The following is a 19,338-nucleotide window of genomic DNA, read 5'->3' on the forward strand; positions in this document are numbered from 1 at the left end:
TATGTTCAGTTAACTTCTACTCGTATGTTTTTATTTTTATTTTGTCTTTGGGTTAAAACACTGCTGGAGCTGCAGCTCTGCTCCAGTCTGTGTGACCTTCCAGCACAGCAGCCTCCATGTATTTATCTATATTTTAAGTGCATGTTGGAGGTTATGGATGAGCTTCTGAGCGCATCATTATTCCCAATAATAGCCTGGAGCTGCTGGGTGTGCAGAGGAACCCTGGAGAGCAGCTCAGAGGATCCATCATGTTCAGACTGAAGTTTGAACAGCTGAGATTTTAATTTACATCTTTATCAGCTTTAATCAGCTGCAGGAAGCCTGAAATCCACCGGTGAAATTTAGATTAGTTAGTATCAAATAACAGTGTTCATTAATTAAAGATGTAAAAAAAAAAACTGACTTTAGTTGCTAAAAGTTACTGTTAATGTTTCTGGTGGAGACACAAAACGCCTAAAATGAGCCACAGAGCCACAAATGAGACACAAAACGATTAAAACGAGACATGACCCAAACTAGACATAAAACAATTTAAATGAGACACAAAACGACAAAAGCGAGACACAAAACGGCTAAAATGAGCCACAGAGCCACAAATAAGACACAAAACGAATAAAAGAAGACACTAAACGACAAAAACGAGACATGACACAAACTAGACACAAAACAATAAAAACGAGACACAAAATGACAAAAATGAGAGATAAAACAACAAGACACTTAATGACTAAAACGAGACCTAAAATGACAAAAACTAGACATTAAATGACCAAAATGAAACACCAAACGACAGAAATGAGACACAAAATGGTGCACGTTCTTGTATTAGAACATATAGCTGTTGGACACTTGTGTGATTTAAGGAGGTAAAGTCGTGACGTTAAAATATGAGCGGTTAATCTTTACTTCAGGTCATGTGACTCGTTCTGATATCATAAAAACCTTCCAGCTGTCTTATTTTCTCTCAGATGGTTTATTGGAGAAGATGCTTCACTCTGTCAGTTTCAGACCGAACTTTACCTTCCTTTCAGGTTGAACCATCTCAGGTGTTTTCACCAGTGACATCACTTCCTGTTTTTCCAGCTGTAAGGCAGTGATTGACAGCCGAGGACAGCGAATCAGCTGCAGCCATGTTGTGTTGGAGGATGGCTACGTGCCGGCGAACAGGAAGAGGGTGGCCCTGCCCCCCAGGTCAGAACCCTCCAATCACCAGCGGCCTCACACGCCCTAGCAACCACCAGGAAACAGTTTACTGGTATCCTAGCAACCGTGAGGCCCTGGTTGTATCCTAGGAACTGTCACCAAACAGTATGGTGTTTCCTGTGTTACCTGCAGTGACCCCATTGGTTGGTCTCCGTGTTGTTTGTGTGTTTACAGGTTTGTTAGCAGAGCCATCCTGATAACCGACTCCTCCGTCCTGCCCAGCGAATCAGAGCAGCAGGTAACCAATCACATGTTAGCTAGCACTAAACCATCACCTGTTAACTATCAATAAACCATCACCTGTTAGCTGGCAATAAACCATCACCTGTTAACTATCAATAAACCTTCACTTGTTAATTAGCAATAAACCATCACCTGTTAGCTGGCACTAAACCATCACCTGTTAGCTAGGGCTAAACCGTCATGTGTTAACTAGCACTAAACCATCACCTGTTAGCTAGCGCTAAACCGTCACCTGTTAGCTAGCGCTAAACCGTCACCTGTAAGCTAGCACTAAACCGTCACCTGTTAGCTAGCACTAAACCGTCACCTGTTAGCTAGCGCTAAACCGTCACGTGTTAACTAGCACTAAACCATCACCTGTTAGCTAGCGCTAAACCGTCACCTGTTAGCTAGCGCTAAACCGTCACCTGTTAGCTAGCACTAAACCGTCACCTGTTAGCTAGCGCTAAACCGTCACCTGTTAGCTAGCACTAAACCGTCACCTGTAAGCTAGCACTAAACCGTCACCTGTTAGCTAGCACTAAACCGTCACCTGTTAGCTAGGACTAAACCGTCACTTGTTACCTAGCACTAAATCATAACCTGTTACCTAGCATTAAACCATCACCTGTTAGCTAGCACTAAACATCACCTGTTAGCTAGCACTAAGCCGTCACCTGTTAGCTAGCACTAAGCCGTCACCTGTTAACTAGCACTAAATCATCACCTGTTAACTAGCACTAAACCGTCACCTGTTAGCTAGCACTAAACCATCACCTGTTCGCTAGCACTAAACCGTCACCTGTTAGCTAGCACTAAACCATCACTTGTTAGCTAGCACTAAACCATAACGTGTTACCTAGCATTAAACCATCACCTTTTAGCTAGCACTAAACATCACCTGTTAGCTAGCACTAAGCCGTCACCTGTTAACTAGCACTAAATCATCACCTGTTAACTAGCACTAAACTGTCACATGTTAACTAGCACTAAACCGTCACCTGTTAGCTAGCACTAAACCATCACCTGTTCGCTAGCACTAAACCGTCACCTGTTAGCTAGCACTAAACCATCACTTGTTAGCTAGCACTAAACCATAACGTGTTACCTAGCATTAAACCATCACCTTTTAGCTAGCACTAAACATCACCTGTTAGATAGCACTAAACATCACCTGTTAGATAGCACTAAACCGTCACCTGTTAGCTAGCACTAAACCATCACCTATTAGCTAGCACTAAACCGTCACATGTTAGCTAGCACTAAACCATCACCTGTTAGCTAGCACTAAACCGTCACATGTTAACTAGCACTAAACCGTCACATGTTAGCTAGCACTAAACTGTCACATGTTAGCTAGCACTAAACCGTCACATGTTAGCTAGCACTAAACTGTCACATGTTAGCTAGCACTAAACCGTCACATGTTAACTAGCACTAAACTGTCACATGTTAGCTAGCACTAAACTGTCACATGTTAGCTAGCACTAAACCATCACCTATTAGCTAGCACTAAACCGTCACATGTTAACTAGCACTAAACTGTCACATGTTAACTAGCACTAAACTGTCACATGTTAGCTAGCACTAAACTGTCACATGTTAGCTAGCACTAAACCGTCACATGTTAACTAGCACTAAACCATCACCTGTTCTAATGATTATAAATACCAAATAGCCTCAATCATTGGTTAGTTCCTGTTAGTACTAGTTAACTAGTTGTTCAGTTGTAAGTACTGCTCAGGTTTAGTTGTATTTTTCCTGCTACACTGAGGAAACACACAGACACACACTCCTTACTAATTGAGTTAAATATTGAATGAGTCGTGATGTTTCATAGATCTTCTTCTGTATTCGCCTGCAGTGTTGAAATAATAATCTGGTTTTAATACACTTTGTTTAAAATGAGGTGGAACTTCTGTGTGTCTGTTTCTCTTCATGCTGGAAAGTAGTTTTAGTTTATTTACATGGAGGTGTGGATGGATGATCTGGAACAATCAGGGGCCTCATTTATAAAACATTGCGTAGGATTCATACTAAAGTTTGCGTACGCCTATAATACGAAATTGGCGTATGCCCTTTGCCCCTGATTTATAAAACTGTGCTTAAGCACAGCTGCACGCAATTTCTTGATAAATCACACACCAGCTGGAAGATTGCACAGGTGGATCCACCTCACATTCCGCCCACAACACACCCACATTTTACCATGAATGGTCAATGCAAAGTAACTCATGAATGTATCTGTATATAAATAAGCTGCTGATCCACGGCATTTCACACAGCGCCCCCTGCAGTCTTTTCACTGCTGTGCATCAGGATGAATGAATCATGTGTTGATCCAGGCCACCCTGCCACTAAATTTGTTATGATCATGTCCGATGTACAAATAATTTGTAAACTGATTGAATGTACATTTTTTCGGTTCACATAGAGAAATTCATTTTCACTGGGGGGTTGTGGTGTGAAGCATGTGTGCCTGTACAGGGCTGATTAATGGTTGGACGCTCATCCCATTCGGCCGCATATGGATAAATAAACAAAATTCTTTACTTTTTTTTGCCTTTTTACTGCGATAGTTGCAGTGAAGAGTGACAGGAAATGGGGAGAAGAGTAGGGAGAAGACATGCATAAAAGTGCCGCGGGCAGGAACCGAACCCGGGCCACTGCGTCGGAGACCACCCCTACAAATGGGTCTTCTGCTTTCCCCGATGAGCCATACGGGCGCCGGGTGACCAGTAAACAAAATTATTTAATAAAGATCACCGCACCGGCCCCAGATACCGGCCCTTCGGTCAAACGACCAAATGAAATAACGTTCAATCCGCCCCTGTTAATATATGAACATAGTTCTGCAAATACAGTCGTCGGCCGAATGGCGCACTATATGAACATCTACAACAATGAGGGTTTATGATTATCCGGCTCTACAAGTCTAATATGTGATGACAATAAAGGTTTGAGATCAATCTGGTTTCAGTTCACCACTTCACCCTCCAGCACTGCCGTTCCCTCTGTCTCCAAAATGTGCTTAAGCAAGCATCAAAGTTGGCGCACCGGTGCGCACATTCTCACACCAAGTTTTTTCTAGAAATCACAACGAACACAGCGTACGCCACTTTCTACGCAAAGTTTGTGATTTACGCCCTGTTTTGTGCGTAAACAAGCATCAAGAATCAAGGTTGGCGCACCGGTGCGCACATTCTCACGCCAAGTTTGTTTTTATAAATCACAACCTTTGTGTAGAAAGTGGTGTACGCCACTTTCTAGCCCTGTTTTGTGCGTACGCAAGCTTTATAAATGAGGCCCCTGGTCTTTAAGGTACGATGGAGCTGCTCAGTATGAGTTCAGATGTTAGAAGAAGGACTTTAGATTCTGTCCTGGATTTTACAGGGAGTCATGAAGAGAAGCTAACATTAGAACTCTGATCTCTGTTCCTGGTTCCTGTCAGAACTCTGGCTGGAGGTTTTTAGGAGAATTATTGAGACCTCCTGATCATCAGGAACTACAGCAGTCCAGCCTAGAAGTTCTAAATACATGGACGAGTTCCTCAGCATCACTCTGAGACCAGATGTTCCTGACAGATGATAGAAAGCTGTCCTACAGACTGGTTTATATGTTGAAGGACAGATCCTGGTCAGAGAGAACTCCAGGGTTCTCTGCAGTAGAACTGTAGGCAGCGCCATCTAGAGGAACTATCTGGTTAGATGGAGTGTTTCAAATACAAGAACCTCAGTTTGTCATGATTTAAATGTAGAAGGTTCCAGGTCATCCAGGTCTTTATGTCCTTCAGACATGTTGGAGTTCCACCAACTGATTGGTTCCATCTGGTTCCATAGGTAAGTAGAACTGGGTGTCGTCTGCATAACGACGGATATTTATGGAGTGTTTCCTAATAATTCTGTCTAAGAGGAGCATGTTCAAAGGAAATAACACTGGTTCTAACACAGAACCCTGTTCCTGTTGACACCTTTAGTTGTTGCCATGGAAACAGTCTCACATGTGGACACACCTGTTTAAACCTGTTGAGCTTCAGCAGCAGTCTGACTGTCTCTGCAGGTCTCCGTGGTAACGGTCCCTCCAATAGCAGCGGGCTGTCCAGCGGTCCGGATGGTGGAGCTGAGTCCGTCCACGATGACCTGCATCCCCGGAACACGTCAGTCTGCTTCTGTTACCGATGTTCATGTTTATAAAGTTTATAGAAAGTAAAACCTGAAAATGTTTAATGTGTGACGTTTATGGAAACTAGATCTAGTAATTTCCAGGAACCTCGTCGTGTTCACATGATTTTGAGATTAACGGTGAAGTTTCTAAAGCTGCTGTTGAAAACCCTGAAAGTCCTTGAAGAGAAACCGATGAAGTCACAACTGAAACACTGATTAATGACACACACACACACACACACACACACTGTGTGTTCTGCCTGTCAGATCATCTTCTTCTTCTACTGTTTGGTCCTGATGCTGCGCTGTGATTGGTTACTGAGGCAGTCGACCTGAACGCTTCAAACCCAAACACCATCCATCTACAGACACACACACACAGACACACACACACACACATAGACACACAGACACACACCACTGAAAAGGAGATGATTGTGTAATATAATTAATACAGTTAAAAAAAAGAATTAATATAATGTAATATAGTATAAGATAGTTAATATAAAATAGTATAATACAGAATATTGTAATATAATTTAACATAATATAATATGTGTTTGGGCTGCACAGTGGAGTAGTGGTTAGCACTTTCACCTTGCAGCAAGAAGATCCCCGGTTCCAATCCCTGGGATCTTTCTGCATGGAGTTTGCATGTTCTCCCTGTGCATGCGTGGGTTTTCTCCGGGTACTCCGGCTTCCTCCCACAGTCCAAAAACATGCTGAGGTTAATTGGTTACTCTAAATTGTCCGTAGGTGTGAATGTGAGTGTGATTGTGTGTCTGTATATGTAGCCCTGTGACAGACTGGTGACCTGTCCAGGGTGTCCCCTGCCTTCACCCGAGTCAGCTGGGATTGACTCCAGCACCCCCCATGACCCTAGTGAGGATAAAGCAGTGGATGGATGGATGGATGGATGGATGGATGGATAATATGTGTCTTCTTAATGGAATTTTAAACCTTCACTAACTTCCATCTGTTTGTTTTCAGATCTGGTCCATCTCACCTGTCAGTCAGTTGGCTCCGCCTACGAGGACCTGTCACCTGTGGTAACCAGGATGTTCCACACGCCAGAGTCACCAGACCGAGGTAGCACACACACACACACACACACACACACACACACACATACACACCAGAACCAGAACCAGACCCGTGTCTCCTCTCTGACCTCCTGCTGCTCGTCTCCTCGTTCATCTTCTTCTTCGGTGGTTGTAATTACAGCAGAACACACTGAGGATGGATGGTTCAGGTGCACAGATCCATCACAGGTGATGAAGGGGGCGGAGCTTCTGATCCGTGCTCACATCATTTACATCTGCTGTTGGTTTGGGAACTTTCTGGAGGATTTTATAGAAACTCCCTGGAAACCTGCAGCAGAAATAAAACCAGAAACCTGAAGTCTGACAACAGTTCAGTCTCTGAACAAAGATCACATGAAAACCTTCAGTCTGTGTGAAACTGGAATAAGTTTTATTCAGAGAAGAGCAAAAGAAATAAAACTTCTCATTAATGTTAATGTTGGAAATAAAACTGCAGTAGAACAGGCTTAATGTGAAAAGTTCTGCTGGAGCAGCTGATAGAAAACATTCAACTATGAGACGTGTTTTAATAACAGATTAAAAAGAATCAGTGGAAACAGACCGTCTGTAGAAAACTGGGTTTATATGATCTGATTGTCCTCAGTTTATGTTCAGTGAAACAAACCAACACAAAACCACCACAGAGAGACACAAAACAACCACAGAGACACAAAACCACCACAAAGAGACACAAAACAACCACAGAGACACAAAACCACCACAAAGAGACACAAAACAACTACAGAGACACAAAACAACCACAGAGAGACACAAAACAACCACAGAGACACAAAACAACCACAAAGAGACACAAAACAACTACAGAGACACAAAACAACCACAGAGACACAAAACAACCACAGAGACACAAAACCACCACAAAGAGACACAAAACAACCACAAAGAGACACAAAACAACCACAAAGACACACAAAACAACCACAAAGAGACACAAAACAACCACAAAGAGACACAAAACAACTACAGAGACACAAAACAACCACAGAGAGACACAAAACAACCACAGAGACACAAAACAACCACAAAGAGACACAAAACAACTACAGAGACACAAAACAACCACAGAGAGACACAAAACAACCACAGAGAGACAAAACAACCACAAAGAGACACAAAACAACCACAAAGAGACACAAAACAACCACAGAGACACAAAACAACCACAGAGAGACACAAAACAACCACAGAGACACAAAACAACCACAAAGAGACACAAAACAACCACAGAGACACAAAACAACCACAAAGAGACACAAAACAACCACAGAGACACAAAACAACCACAGAGACACAAAACAACCACAGAGAGACACAAAACAACCACAAAGAGACACAAAACCACCACAGAGACACAAAACAACCACAAAGAGACACAAAACAACCACAAAGAGACACAAAACAACCACAGAGAGACACAAAACAACCACAGAGAGACAAAACGACCACAGAGAGACACAAAACGACCACAGAGAGACAAAACGACCACAGAGAGACAAAACGACCACAGAGAGACACAAAACGACCACAGAGACACAAAACAACCACAAAGAGACACAAAACAACCACAGAGAGACACAAAACAACCACAGAGACACAAAACAACCACAAAGAGACACAAAACAACCACAGAGACACAAAACAACCACAGAGACACAAAACAACCACAGAGAGACACAAAACCACCACAGAGACACAAAACAACCACAAAGAGACACAAAACAACCACAAAGAGACACAAAACAACCACAGAGACACAAAACAACCACAGAGAGACACAAAACAACCACAGAGAGACACAAAACCACCACAGAGACACAAAACAACCACAAAGAGACACAAAACAACCACAGAGACACAAAACAACCACAGAGAGACACAAAACAACCACAGAGACACAAAACAACCACAGAGACACAAAACAACCACAGAGAGACACAAAACAACCACAAAGAGACACAAAACAACTACAGAGACACACAACAACTACAGAGAGACACAAAACAACCACAGAGAGACACAAAACAACCACAGAGACACAAAACAACCACAAAGAGACACAAAACAACCACAGAGACACAAAACAACCACAGAGACACAAAACAACCACAGAGACACAAAACAACCACAGAGAGACAAAACCACCACAGAGACACAAAACAACCACAAAGAGACACAAAACAACTACAGAGACACAAAACAACCACAGAGAGACACAAAACAACCACAAAGAGACACAAAACAACCACAGAGACACAAAACAACCACAAAGAGACACAAAACAACCACAGAGACACAAAACAACCACAGAGACACAAAACAACCACAAAGAGACACAAAACAACCACAAAGAGACACAAAACCACCACAGAGACTCAAAACGACCACAGAGACACAAAACAACCACAAAGAGACACAAAACAACCACAAAGAGACACAAAACCACCACAGAGACACAAAACAACCACAGAGACACAAAACAACCACAGAGACACAAAACAACCACAGAGAGACACAAAACAACCACAGAGAGACAAAACAACCACAGAGACACAAAACCACCACAGAGACTCAAAACGACCACAGAGACACAAAACAACCACAAAGAGACACAAAACGACCACAGAGACACAAAACGACCACAGAGACACAAAACGACCACAAAGAGACACAAAACGACCACAGAGACACAAAACCACCACAGAGACACAAAACCACCACAGAGACACAAAACAACCACAGAGACACAAAACAACCACAGAGAGACAAAACAACCACAAAGAGACACAAAACCACCACAGAGACACAAAACAACCACAGAGACACAAAACAACCACAAAGAGACACAAAACAACCACAGAGACACAAAACAACCACAGAGACACAAAACAACCACAGAGACACAAAACAACCACAGAGACACACAAAACCACCACAGAGACACAAAACAACCACAGAGACACAAAACAACCACAGAGACACAAAACAACCACAGAGACACAAAACAACCACAGAGAGACACAAAACAACCACAGAGACACAAAACAACCACAGAGACACAAAACAACCACAGAGAGACACAAAACAACCACAAAGAGACACAAAACAACCACAAAGAGACACAAAACAACTACAGAGACACAAAACAACCACAGAGAGACACAAAACAACTACAGAGAGACACAAAACAACCACAGAGAGACACAAAACAACCACAGAGAGACACAAAACAACCACAGAGACACAAAACAACCACAGAGACACAAAACAACCACAGAGAGACAAAACCACCACAGAGAGACAAAACCACCACAGAGACACAAAACAACCACAGAGACACAAAACAACCACAGAGAGACACAAAACAACCACAGAGAGACACAAAACAACCACAGAGAGACACAAAACAACCACAGAGAGACACAAAACAACCACAGAGAGACAAAACCACCACAGAGACACAAAACAACCACAAAGAGACACAAAACAACCACAAAGAGACACAAAACAACCACAGAGACACAAAACAACCACAAAGAGACACAAAACAACCACAGAGACACAAAACAACCACAAAGAGACACAAAACAACCACAAAGAGACACAAAACGACCACAAAGAGACACAAAACGACCACAGAGACACAAAACGACCACAGAGACACAAAACGACCACAAAGAGACACAAAACAACCACAGAGACACAAAACCACCACAGAGACACAAAACCACCACAAGACACAAAACCACCACAGAGACACAAAACAACCACAGAGACACAAAACAACCACAAAGAGACACAAAACCACCACAAAGAGACACAAAACAACCACAGAGACACAAAACAACCACAGAGACACAAAACAACCACAAAGAGACACAAAACAACCACAGAGACACAAAACAACCACAAAGAGACACAAAACAACCACAGAGACACAAAACAACCACAGAGACACAAAACAACCACAGAGAGACACAAAACAACCACAGAGAGACACAAAACCACCACAGAGACACAAAACAACCACAAAGAGACACAAAACAACCACAGAGACACAAAACAACCACAGAGACACAAAACAACCACAGAGAGACACAAAACAACCACAGAGAGACACAAAACAACCACAGAGACACAAAACAACCACAGAGACACAAAACAACCACAAAGAGACACAAAACAACTACAGAGACACAAAACAACCACAGAGAGACACAAAACAACCACAGAGAGACACAAAACAACCACAGAGACACAAAACAACCACAGAGAGACACAAAACAACCACAGAGAGACAAAACCACCACAGAGACACAAAACAACCACAAAGAGACACAAAACAACTACAGAGACACAAAACAACCACAGAGAGACACAAAACAACCACAGAGAGACACAAAACAACCACAGAGACACAAAACAACCACAAAGAGACACAAAACAACCACAGAGACACAAAACAACCACAAAGAGACACAAAACAACCACAAAGAGACACAAAACCACCACAGAGACTCAAAACGACCACAGAGACACAAAACAACCACAGAGACACAAAACAACCACAAAGAGACACAAAACCACCACAAAGAGACACAAAACCACCACAGAGACACAAAACAACCACAGAGACACAAAACAACCACAAAGAGACACAAAACAACCACAAAGAGACACAAAACAACCACAGAGACACAAAACAACCACAGAGACACAAAACAACCACAGAGACACAAAACGACCACAAAGAGACACAAAACGACCACAGAGACACAAAACGACCACAAAGAGACACAAAACGACCACAAAGAGACACAAAACAACCACAGAGACACAAAACCACCACAAGACACAAAACCACCACAGAGACACAAAACCACCACAGAGACACAAAACAACCACAGAGACACAAAACAACCACAAAGAGACACAAAACCACCACAGAGACACAAAACCACCACAGAGACACAAAACAACCACAGAGACACAAAACAACCACAGAGACACAAAACAACCACAAAGAGACACAAAACAACCACAGAGACACAAAACGACCACAGAGAGACACAAAACGACCACAGAGAGACACAAAACGACCACAAAGAGACACAAAACGACCACAAAGAGACACAAAACGACCACAGAGAGACACAAAACCACCACAGAGAGACAAAACAGCCACAGAGAGACACTAAACAACCACAAAGAGAGACAAAACGACCACAGAGAGACACAAAACAACCACAAAGAGACACAAAACAATCACAAAGAGTGCTCTCAGGTTCCTTTCGGTTCTTTCAGGTTCCTTCAGGTTCTGTGTTTCTGCCGTCTGTCTACAGGAAGCCGTCCGTCCGTCCTTTGGTGTCTCTACTTCAACATGGCTGACGGCTGGGGGGCGGAGCCTGACGGTCATGACCTCCCGTCTAACGTGTTCCTTTGTTCTGGTCCGGACGCCGCTCTGGGTCACGATCACGCCATCAGACAGGTGAGTCCCTGTTAGTGTAGCTGCTATTGTTAGCATAGCATTAGCCTCTGTGGAGGAGCTGACTTCCTGTGATGTCAGCAGGAGGAGCTTCATCAGACCTGAAGTAGAGCTGTTCATTTGTCAATAATCGGTCAGTCCACATCCAGGCTGGTAACAGGTCCATCGGTAGCAGGTCCACCGGTAGGTCCACCAGTAGCAGGTCCACCGGTAACAGGTCCACCGGTAGCAGGTCCATTGGTAGCAGGTCCACCAGTAGCAGGTCCACCGGTAGCAGGTCCACCATTAGCAGGTCCACCATTAGCAGGTCCACCGGTAGGTCTACCAGTAGCAGGTCCACCGGTAGGTCCACCAGTAGCAGGTCCACCGGTAGGTCCACCAGTAACAGGTTCACCGGTAACAGGTCCACCAGTAACAGGTCCACCAGTAGGTCCACCAGTAACGGGTCCACCGGTAGGTCCACCGGTAACAGGTCCACCAGTAACAGGTTCACCGGTAACAGGTCCACCAGTAACAGGTTCACTGGTAACAGGTCCACCAGTAACAGGTTCACCGGTAACAGGTCCACCAGTAACAGGTCCACCAGTAGGTCCACCAGTAACGGGTCCACCGGTAGGTCCACCGGTAACAGGTCCACCAGTAACAGGTTCACCGGTAACAGGTCCACCAGTAACAGGTCCACCGGTAACAGGTCCACCAGTAACAGGTCCACCAGTAGCAGGTCCACCAGTAGGTCCACCAGTAGCAGGTCCACCAGTAGGTCCACCAGTAGCAGGTCCACCAGTAGGTCCACCAGTAGGGTAGAGCTACCATGAGGTCAGGTGTGGAGCTTCACCTTTTGATCACCTGGCGGTGATGTCAGCTCTGTGTTCTACGTTCCTGATATGTGGTTCTGAGGAACATCTAGTAGGAACCTACAACACAGTGCTGAGCTCCTCCAGGTAAGAAGGACCTTCAGCTAAGCAGCAGATCTTCTGATCATCTTCAGCTGTGGTGGCTCCTCTCCATCATGATGGTCCTTTGAGTCGCCTCCTGCATGTACATGTTTACATGCGTGTTCCTGCTTCAGTCATACGTGTGTCAGAAGGTTTGTGTTCCTCAGTGAGTTGTTTCTTATGGTCTTCTTCCATCGCTGTCTTCAGGCCGAGTCCATCTTCCAGAAGATTCTCCCAGAGGAGGACTTCTGTCCTCCAGCTCCAAACCCTGAGGACATCATCTACGACGGAGACAACGGCTCCTCCTCCACAGCAGGAGGACTGGAAGAACGTGAGGAGGAACGTGAGGAGGAACGTGAGGAGGAATGTGAGGAGGAGAAGGAGGTGTTGGAGGATGCGAGTCCTCCGGCTGAGGAGTGACCTGCAGGAGCAGACAGAAGTTCTAGTGGGTTCTAGTTGCCTTCGGTTCTTTTCTTATTTTTCTATGTTCTGGTCGTTTTATTTAAATCTTGTGACTCATTAAAGCTTCAACATGAACAAAGTGCTTCCTCTGCTCTGATTGGCTGACGGCCCCGTGACACAACCAGGCACCGCAAAACACACACAGACACACAACAATACAAAGACACACAAAGACTACCCACAGAACACAAAGACACAACAGCACAAGGACACATAACACAATGATACTCAAAGACACACAACAACAAAAAGACACACACAACACTAATACACACAACACAAATACACACAACACGGACAACACAACACAAAGACACAAAAACAACACAAAGTCCATGACTATTTTCTTTCAAAGAAAACTTTCCTACAACGTTTCAAAGAACACATTAATACTGTTTCCACCACGTTTTACTGTTCTGGGACTGTTCTTTGCTAAATACAACATGAACGTTTTACAGTTTTACAGACTGAACTACAGCGTTTTTTACTACATCACTTTCACCTCACACACACTTTTATGATACAGGGAAAAATAGTGACATTCTTTTTTACCTGTGATGGTTTTTTCCAGCCTGATAGACGACAACCACACACACTGTAGTATTTATAGATACTGTAGTATTTATAGATACTGTAGTATTTTATAAATACTGTAGTATTTATAGATACTGTGGTATTTTGATTTTTATCTTTTACAATAAATCTTGGGACAAGACGCTGCTGTTACCCACAATCCTCTGGGGCCAGCTGCATGATGGGAGGTAAAGGACACACACACGCACACACACACACACGATTGAAAACAGGAGTGTGTAACTTCAGTCAGCTGCTGCCCCCTGCTGCTCAGAGCTCAGACTGCAGCTACATGCTCCTGTTTTCAAGTGTGTGTGTGTGTGTGTGTGTACTTGTTTCTGCTATACCGGTGGGGACTTTGACCTGACTATTTGCTATAAAGGTGGGGACTTGTCTTACGGTGGGGACCTAAAATGAGGTCCCCACGGGTGGCAACACCGTTTTCTTGGCCATATTGTTGTTAATAAAAAATGTAAAAGTGCAAAAACGTTTGTTTAGGGTTAGGCATTGATTTGGTGATGGTTAAGGTTAGGGTTAGGAGTTAGATATGAATGGGAGTCAATGGTATGTCCCCACCGGTATAGAAAAACAAACATATGTGTGTGTTCTTGTACTTGCTACATGGTGAGTACCAGTTTCTGCATTTAACTATCAAAGTGAGGACATTTTTACAAAGTGAGGACATTTTGGCCGGTCCTCACTTTGAAACTGCCATGTTTGAGGGTGAAGACTTGTTTTTAGAGAACAGGTATGAATTGAGGTTTGGTTAGGGTTAGGGTAAGGATTAAGTTTAGGCAATCAGTTGTGATAGTTAAGGTTAGGGTAAGGCTCTAGGAAATGCATTACGCCTATGGATGTCCTCACTAAGATAGAAGTACAAACGTGTGTGTGTGTGTGTGTGTGTGTGTGTGTGTGTGTGTGTGTGTGTGTGTGTGGTCAGTCTAAAGGTGAACTCACCTGTCCAGAGAGGAGGCGGAGCTCTCAGTGTCTGCAGGTATTGAGCTCGAGGCTTTGGTTCCGTACATCAGAGTACCACTAAACAGGCACTACAGCAGAATAACATGTCTCTGTGACCAGACGGTGACACACTTCAGAGGAGACTCTTCTCTCAGACTAAAATAGAGGAGTAAGGATAGTAAGGCCAGTTCAGGACCTGGTGTTCTTCTGACACTCTGACCCTCCATGTATTTATGGAAATAGTTGGTGTCTGCATTGTGGACCCCACATTTTAGACAACGTAGTTTTTTTTTAAATTTTACTGTCATTTCTGTAAGAGTTTTTCATGTCATATATTTGTTTTTTATTTTTATTTTAACCCTCGTGTCATCCTGCAGGTCAAACTGACACGTTTTAAAGTTTGAAAATGTGGAGAAAAAACTTCTGATGTCCACATTTTCAACATTTTTGGGAAATCTTTTGGTGGAAAAAAGAAATGTAAAAAAAAAAAAAACGTTTCTGAAGAACATTCACATAAAAAATCAACCAAAATCCAGATGTGAATGTTCTTAAGAAAATATTAGAAGTTTGACTGATATATATGGAATCACTTCAGATATTTTTAGGATTTTTTTGGAAGATTTTTACTCATTTTTTGAAAATATATTCTTGCCAATTTTGGGGGATTTTTTTAAATAATAAAACTTTTAAGGAATTGTTTAAATTTTCTTCTTGAAGGTTTAGTAATTTTTCAGAATTTAGGGAAATTTTTTTGCTGAATTTGGGGATTTTTTGGTGCCTGTAAATGAGGACAACAGGAGGGTTAAAAAAAACGTTAAGATAAGTCAAAAGACAACATCACAGCCTCACTGACGATATCACCAAGATCTGGTCCAATCAGGAAAAAGCTGTCCAGTCTTTTCCCAGTGACAGACATCACCATGGCAACCAGCTAGGAGACCTCATCAGAGACTTCCACCAGAAGACATCCTGAACTCCTGCTGGTCTGAACAGCAGCAGCTTCTTCTAAAGCATGTGGGTCTGAATGAACTGTTTACCTTGAACCTCCTTCCTGCAGCTACTGACAGCTGCTGTGACATCACGGTGCTGCTCTCTGATTGGCTGTGGGCAGAAACTTTATCAGAAGAGGAGGAAGTCCAGAGGAGACGCTGAGAGTTTAAGGAGGAAGAAGGACCAAAGAGACAGCTGGACACAGTGAGTCACTTTATTCTGTTTTTCATTTTCTATTATTATTCAGGAAGAGGATTCTTGTGGTCACAGGGAGAAATAGTGGACAGTAGCATTTTGTTCAGAGGATGCAGAAAGGGGAGAGAGGAGAAAAGCTAGAGAAAAGCCCATAGTTGCTCTCCGGTCCAGTCAGTTTGATGACACTTTTTACGTCACTGGTTCCAAAAAATCCAAAATGGTGACCAGGAAGTAGCAAAATCTGGGCTTCATTTTCTCGGCGTTGAAACCAACGGGTGACGTCACAGTTAGTTCACGCCTGTTAGGGAGAGACTTTAGACGTGACTTTGGGGTCAGTTAGGGAGGGTCTTCCAGGAAAAACACCCGGTAAAAGGGGGCGCAGTGAGGCGGGACTTCCGGTAAAAGGGGCGGGGCCACCTTGACAGGTGGCCCCGCCTTGACAGCACCTTGACAGCTCCCAATCAGAAGCTGCCTACATGGCAGCTTCTGATTGGGAGCTGTCCAATTTTTCATGAAAGGTGGTTTGTAGTACTCTAACCATAGTTCATGGCCGATATGAATGTTGATTGGAAATCTTTGTCTTGTCCAATGAGAAGGAAATTAGCAGATATATGTGCAGTTTCAGGATTATCTCAAGTAATAGATCGGCTAACTAGAATTAGCTTAAATAACAAGGGTGAGAAACATGTACTGATCATCTGTATCTGAACGTACCAGGAGTCTGCTCCAAAGCTTTATCTGTACCTGTAGGATGCAGTGACCATAATCTAATTACAACTGTTAGAAAAACAAAAGTACCTAAGGGAGCATCTAAAATAATTAAGAAGAGATCTTTTAAAAATGTTGATCAAGAGAAGTATGTAAGAGACATCTCAAATATTAAGTTGTCTGATGTTTTGTTGTTTGATGATCCAGAGATCGCTCTCTGGGCTTTTGATGAAACTTAAACAAATGTTATAGATCATCATGCACCTGTGAGAAAGTTTACAGTTAGAACTATTAATGCCGCATGGCTGGACAAAGAACTGAAAGGACATATTATGGAAAGAGAGCAAGCAAAACAGATTGCTTTATCATCAGGAATTCAATCAGATTGGCAAGTCTGCTGTAAATTAAGAAATTTTGTTACAAACTAAATAGGAGAAAGAGAAAACTGTACTATGACAACACTATTCATGAAACTAAACACGATAGTAAAAGATTATGGAGTATTTTAAATCATTTGGTAAAAGGCAAAATTAAATCCACACCATCTTACTTAGAAACTGAAGGTGGCTTTCTTACTACATCTAAAGATATTGCAAATCATTTAAATAATTACTTTACTAACAAAATTGATAAGCTGAAGAGTACTGTACAGAACAATAACACTGATCTAGCTCTGAGTTTCACAAATCAGGTTATGGAGAGAAAAGAATGTGTTTTTAATTTTAAGAATGTTACTGTATCTAGAGTAGAGCTGATGTTAATGACTGGTAAGAATAAGCCACCAGGGGTTGATTTTCTTGATGGAAGGCTGCTTAAACCTATTGTTGCTGTTGTTGCTCCAGTGATCACTCACATAGTTCATTTATGTTTTACCATAAATAAGCGGCCACAGCCGTGGAAAGTTGCAAAAATTGTATCAATACCAAAAAACAACAAGTCACAGTTTTCTGAATCTAACAGTCGACCAATAAATTTATTATCAATACTGAATAAAGTAATGGAGAGGATTGTGAACGAATGAACGAATGAACGAATGAATGAATGAATGAATGAATGAATGGTTTATTTCGGTTACAAAAATTACAGTGACCAAAATTTTTTCCTTTCCCGCCTTTTCGTCTCTTACTCTTTCCTCATCCCCTACTCCTCACAAAAAAAGATGCAAAAGAAAAGAAAAGAAACAAACAAAAAACCCAAAACCTCCAGAAAAAAAGTATATACAATAATAATTTTTTCACGTTCTGTAACCGAAGCTTATTTTGCCTATCCTATACAATCCCCAGAATCACCGAGCGTTACAGTAATACATGAAATAGAAGACACAAAGGGAAAAAAACAACAAGAATTTACTTTAGCCTTCTTAGTTATTTCACATATCAATCATTTACATTGTACTCTTTTATTTTACCTTTCAGTGCTTTTTAAAAACTCAACAGAGAATTACACAGCTTCAAATCCTCACTCAGTCCGTTCCATAATTTAACACCCAGATATGAGAGTTTGAGTTTGAGTTTATTTCGAGATTTTACAAGGTAAAGTTTATACATGTTGTGAACAGTACTTTGGCAGTTTTTCTACTATTTCAAGATGTGTTGATACAATTAGTTTGAACCTCATAAACATATCAAACATGTCAATACAAAAAGAAAAAATGAAAAAAGAAACCCCACACAAGAAAACCCACACAAAAAAGAAAAACAAAAAAGCTCGAAAGGGAGTGGGGAGAAGTAAAACTTAAACACATCTGTATTTAACATTAGTTCTCACCTTACCCCTTTCAAAGACACTCAGCGCTCTTAAATTATATATTTTTTCTCTTAATTTAAGAAATTGTTGAATACATATAGGGAGACTTTTATTCTTTACTTTAAATAGTATTTCTAATGTTTTTAAGTATACAATATCTAAAAATTTCAAATTCAGTTATACTTTTCAAATAACTTATTTACTGACTTCCAGCATGCTTATAGAGAAAAATACTCCACAGCAACGGTCCTAACTCAAATGGTTGACGATTGGTATAATAATCTTGAACAAAAGAAGCTGATTGGAGACATTTTTTTTAGACTTTCCGGCAGCTTTTGACATTCTTGATCATAAGTTACTATTGGAAAATTTAAAATGCTTTGGATTTTCTTCTTCAGCTCTATTAACAATCAAAAGTTACTTGGCCAAGAGACAGCAAATGTTTTGCTTTAATGGAAGTGAGTCAGACCTTAAATCTGTGAAACATGGAGTGCCTCAAGGAAGCTGCCTTGGGCCTCTTTTATATTCTATTTTCACAAATGATTTTCTCTTAATACTAAATAAAGCTCATGTGGTTCTGTATGCCGATGATACCACAA

General features: G+C 42.1%; 1 protein-coding gene and 1 long non-coding RNA gene across 3 annotated transcripts in view; one reads left to right on the forward strand and one right to left on the reverse strand.

Annotated features, from left to right (window-relative positions):
* chm (CHM Rab escort protein) overlaps nucleotides 1-13,649 on the forward strand; it is a 29,956-nt gene extending 16,307 nt beyond the window's left edge. For both annotated transcript variants that reach the window (XM_022213660.2, XM_022213659.2), the window contains 6 exons: nucleotides 1,084-1,191; nucleotides 1,378-1,441; nucleotides 5,485-5,581; nucleotides 6,579-6,677; nucleotides 12,031-12,176; nucleotides 13,316-13,649. In XM_022213660.2, the coding sequence (XP_022069352.1) occupies nucleotides 1,084-1,191; nucleotides 1,378-1,441; nucleotides 5,485-5,581; nucleotides 6,579-6,677; nucleotides 12,031-12,176; nucleotides 13,316-13,528 (727 nt within the window). In that variant the 3' untranslated portion in view covers nucleotides 13,529-13,649. The remainder of the gene's footprint in view (nucleotides 1-1,083; nucleotides 1,192-1,377; nucleotides 1,442-5,484; nucleotides 5,582-6,578; nucleotides 6,678-12,030; nucleotides 12,177-13,315) is intronic.
* On the reverse strand, nucleotides 2,124-3,074 carry LOC127530553 (uncharacterized). Its single transcript, XR_007937126.1, has 4 exons — nucleotides 2,975-3,074; nucleotides 2,725-2,924; nucleotides 2,452-2,624; nucleotides 2,124-2,227 (listed from the first exon to the last, which is right to left on the reverse strand). It is a non-coding gene; the product is annotated as an uncharacterized LOC127530553 (long non-coding RNA).
* Nucleotides 13,650-19,338: the final 5,689 nt, after the last annotated feature.

This window comes from Acanthochromis polyacanthus, chromosome 17 (assembly GCF_021347895.1).
Source record: "Acanthochromis polyacanthus isolate Apoly-LR-REF ecotype Palm Island chromosome 17, KAUST_Apoly_ChrSc, whole genome shotgun sequence".
In the NCBI taxonomy this organism is placed as follows: domain Eukaryota; kingdom Metazoa; phylum Chordata; class Actinopteri; family Pomacentridae; genus Acanthochromis; species Acanthochromis polyacanthus.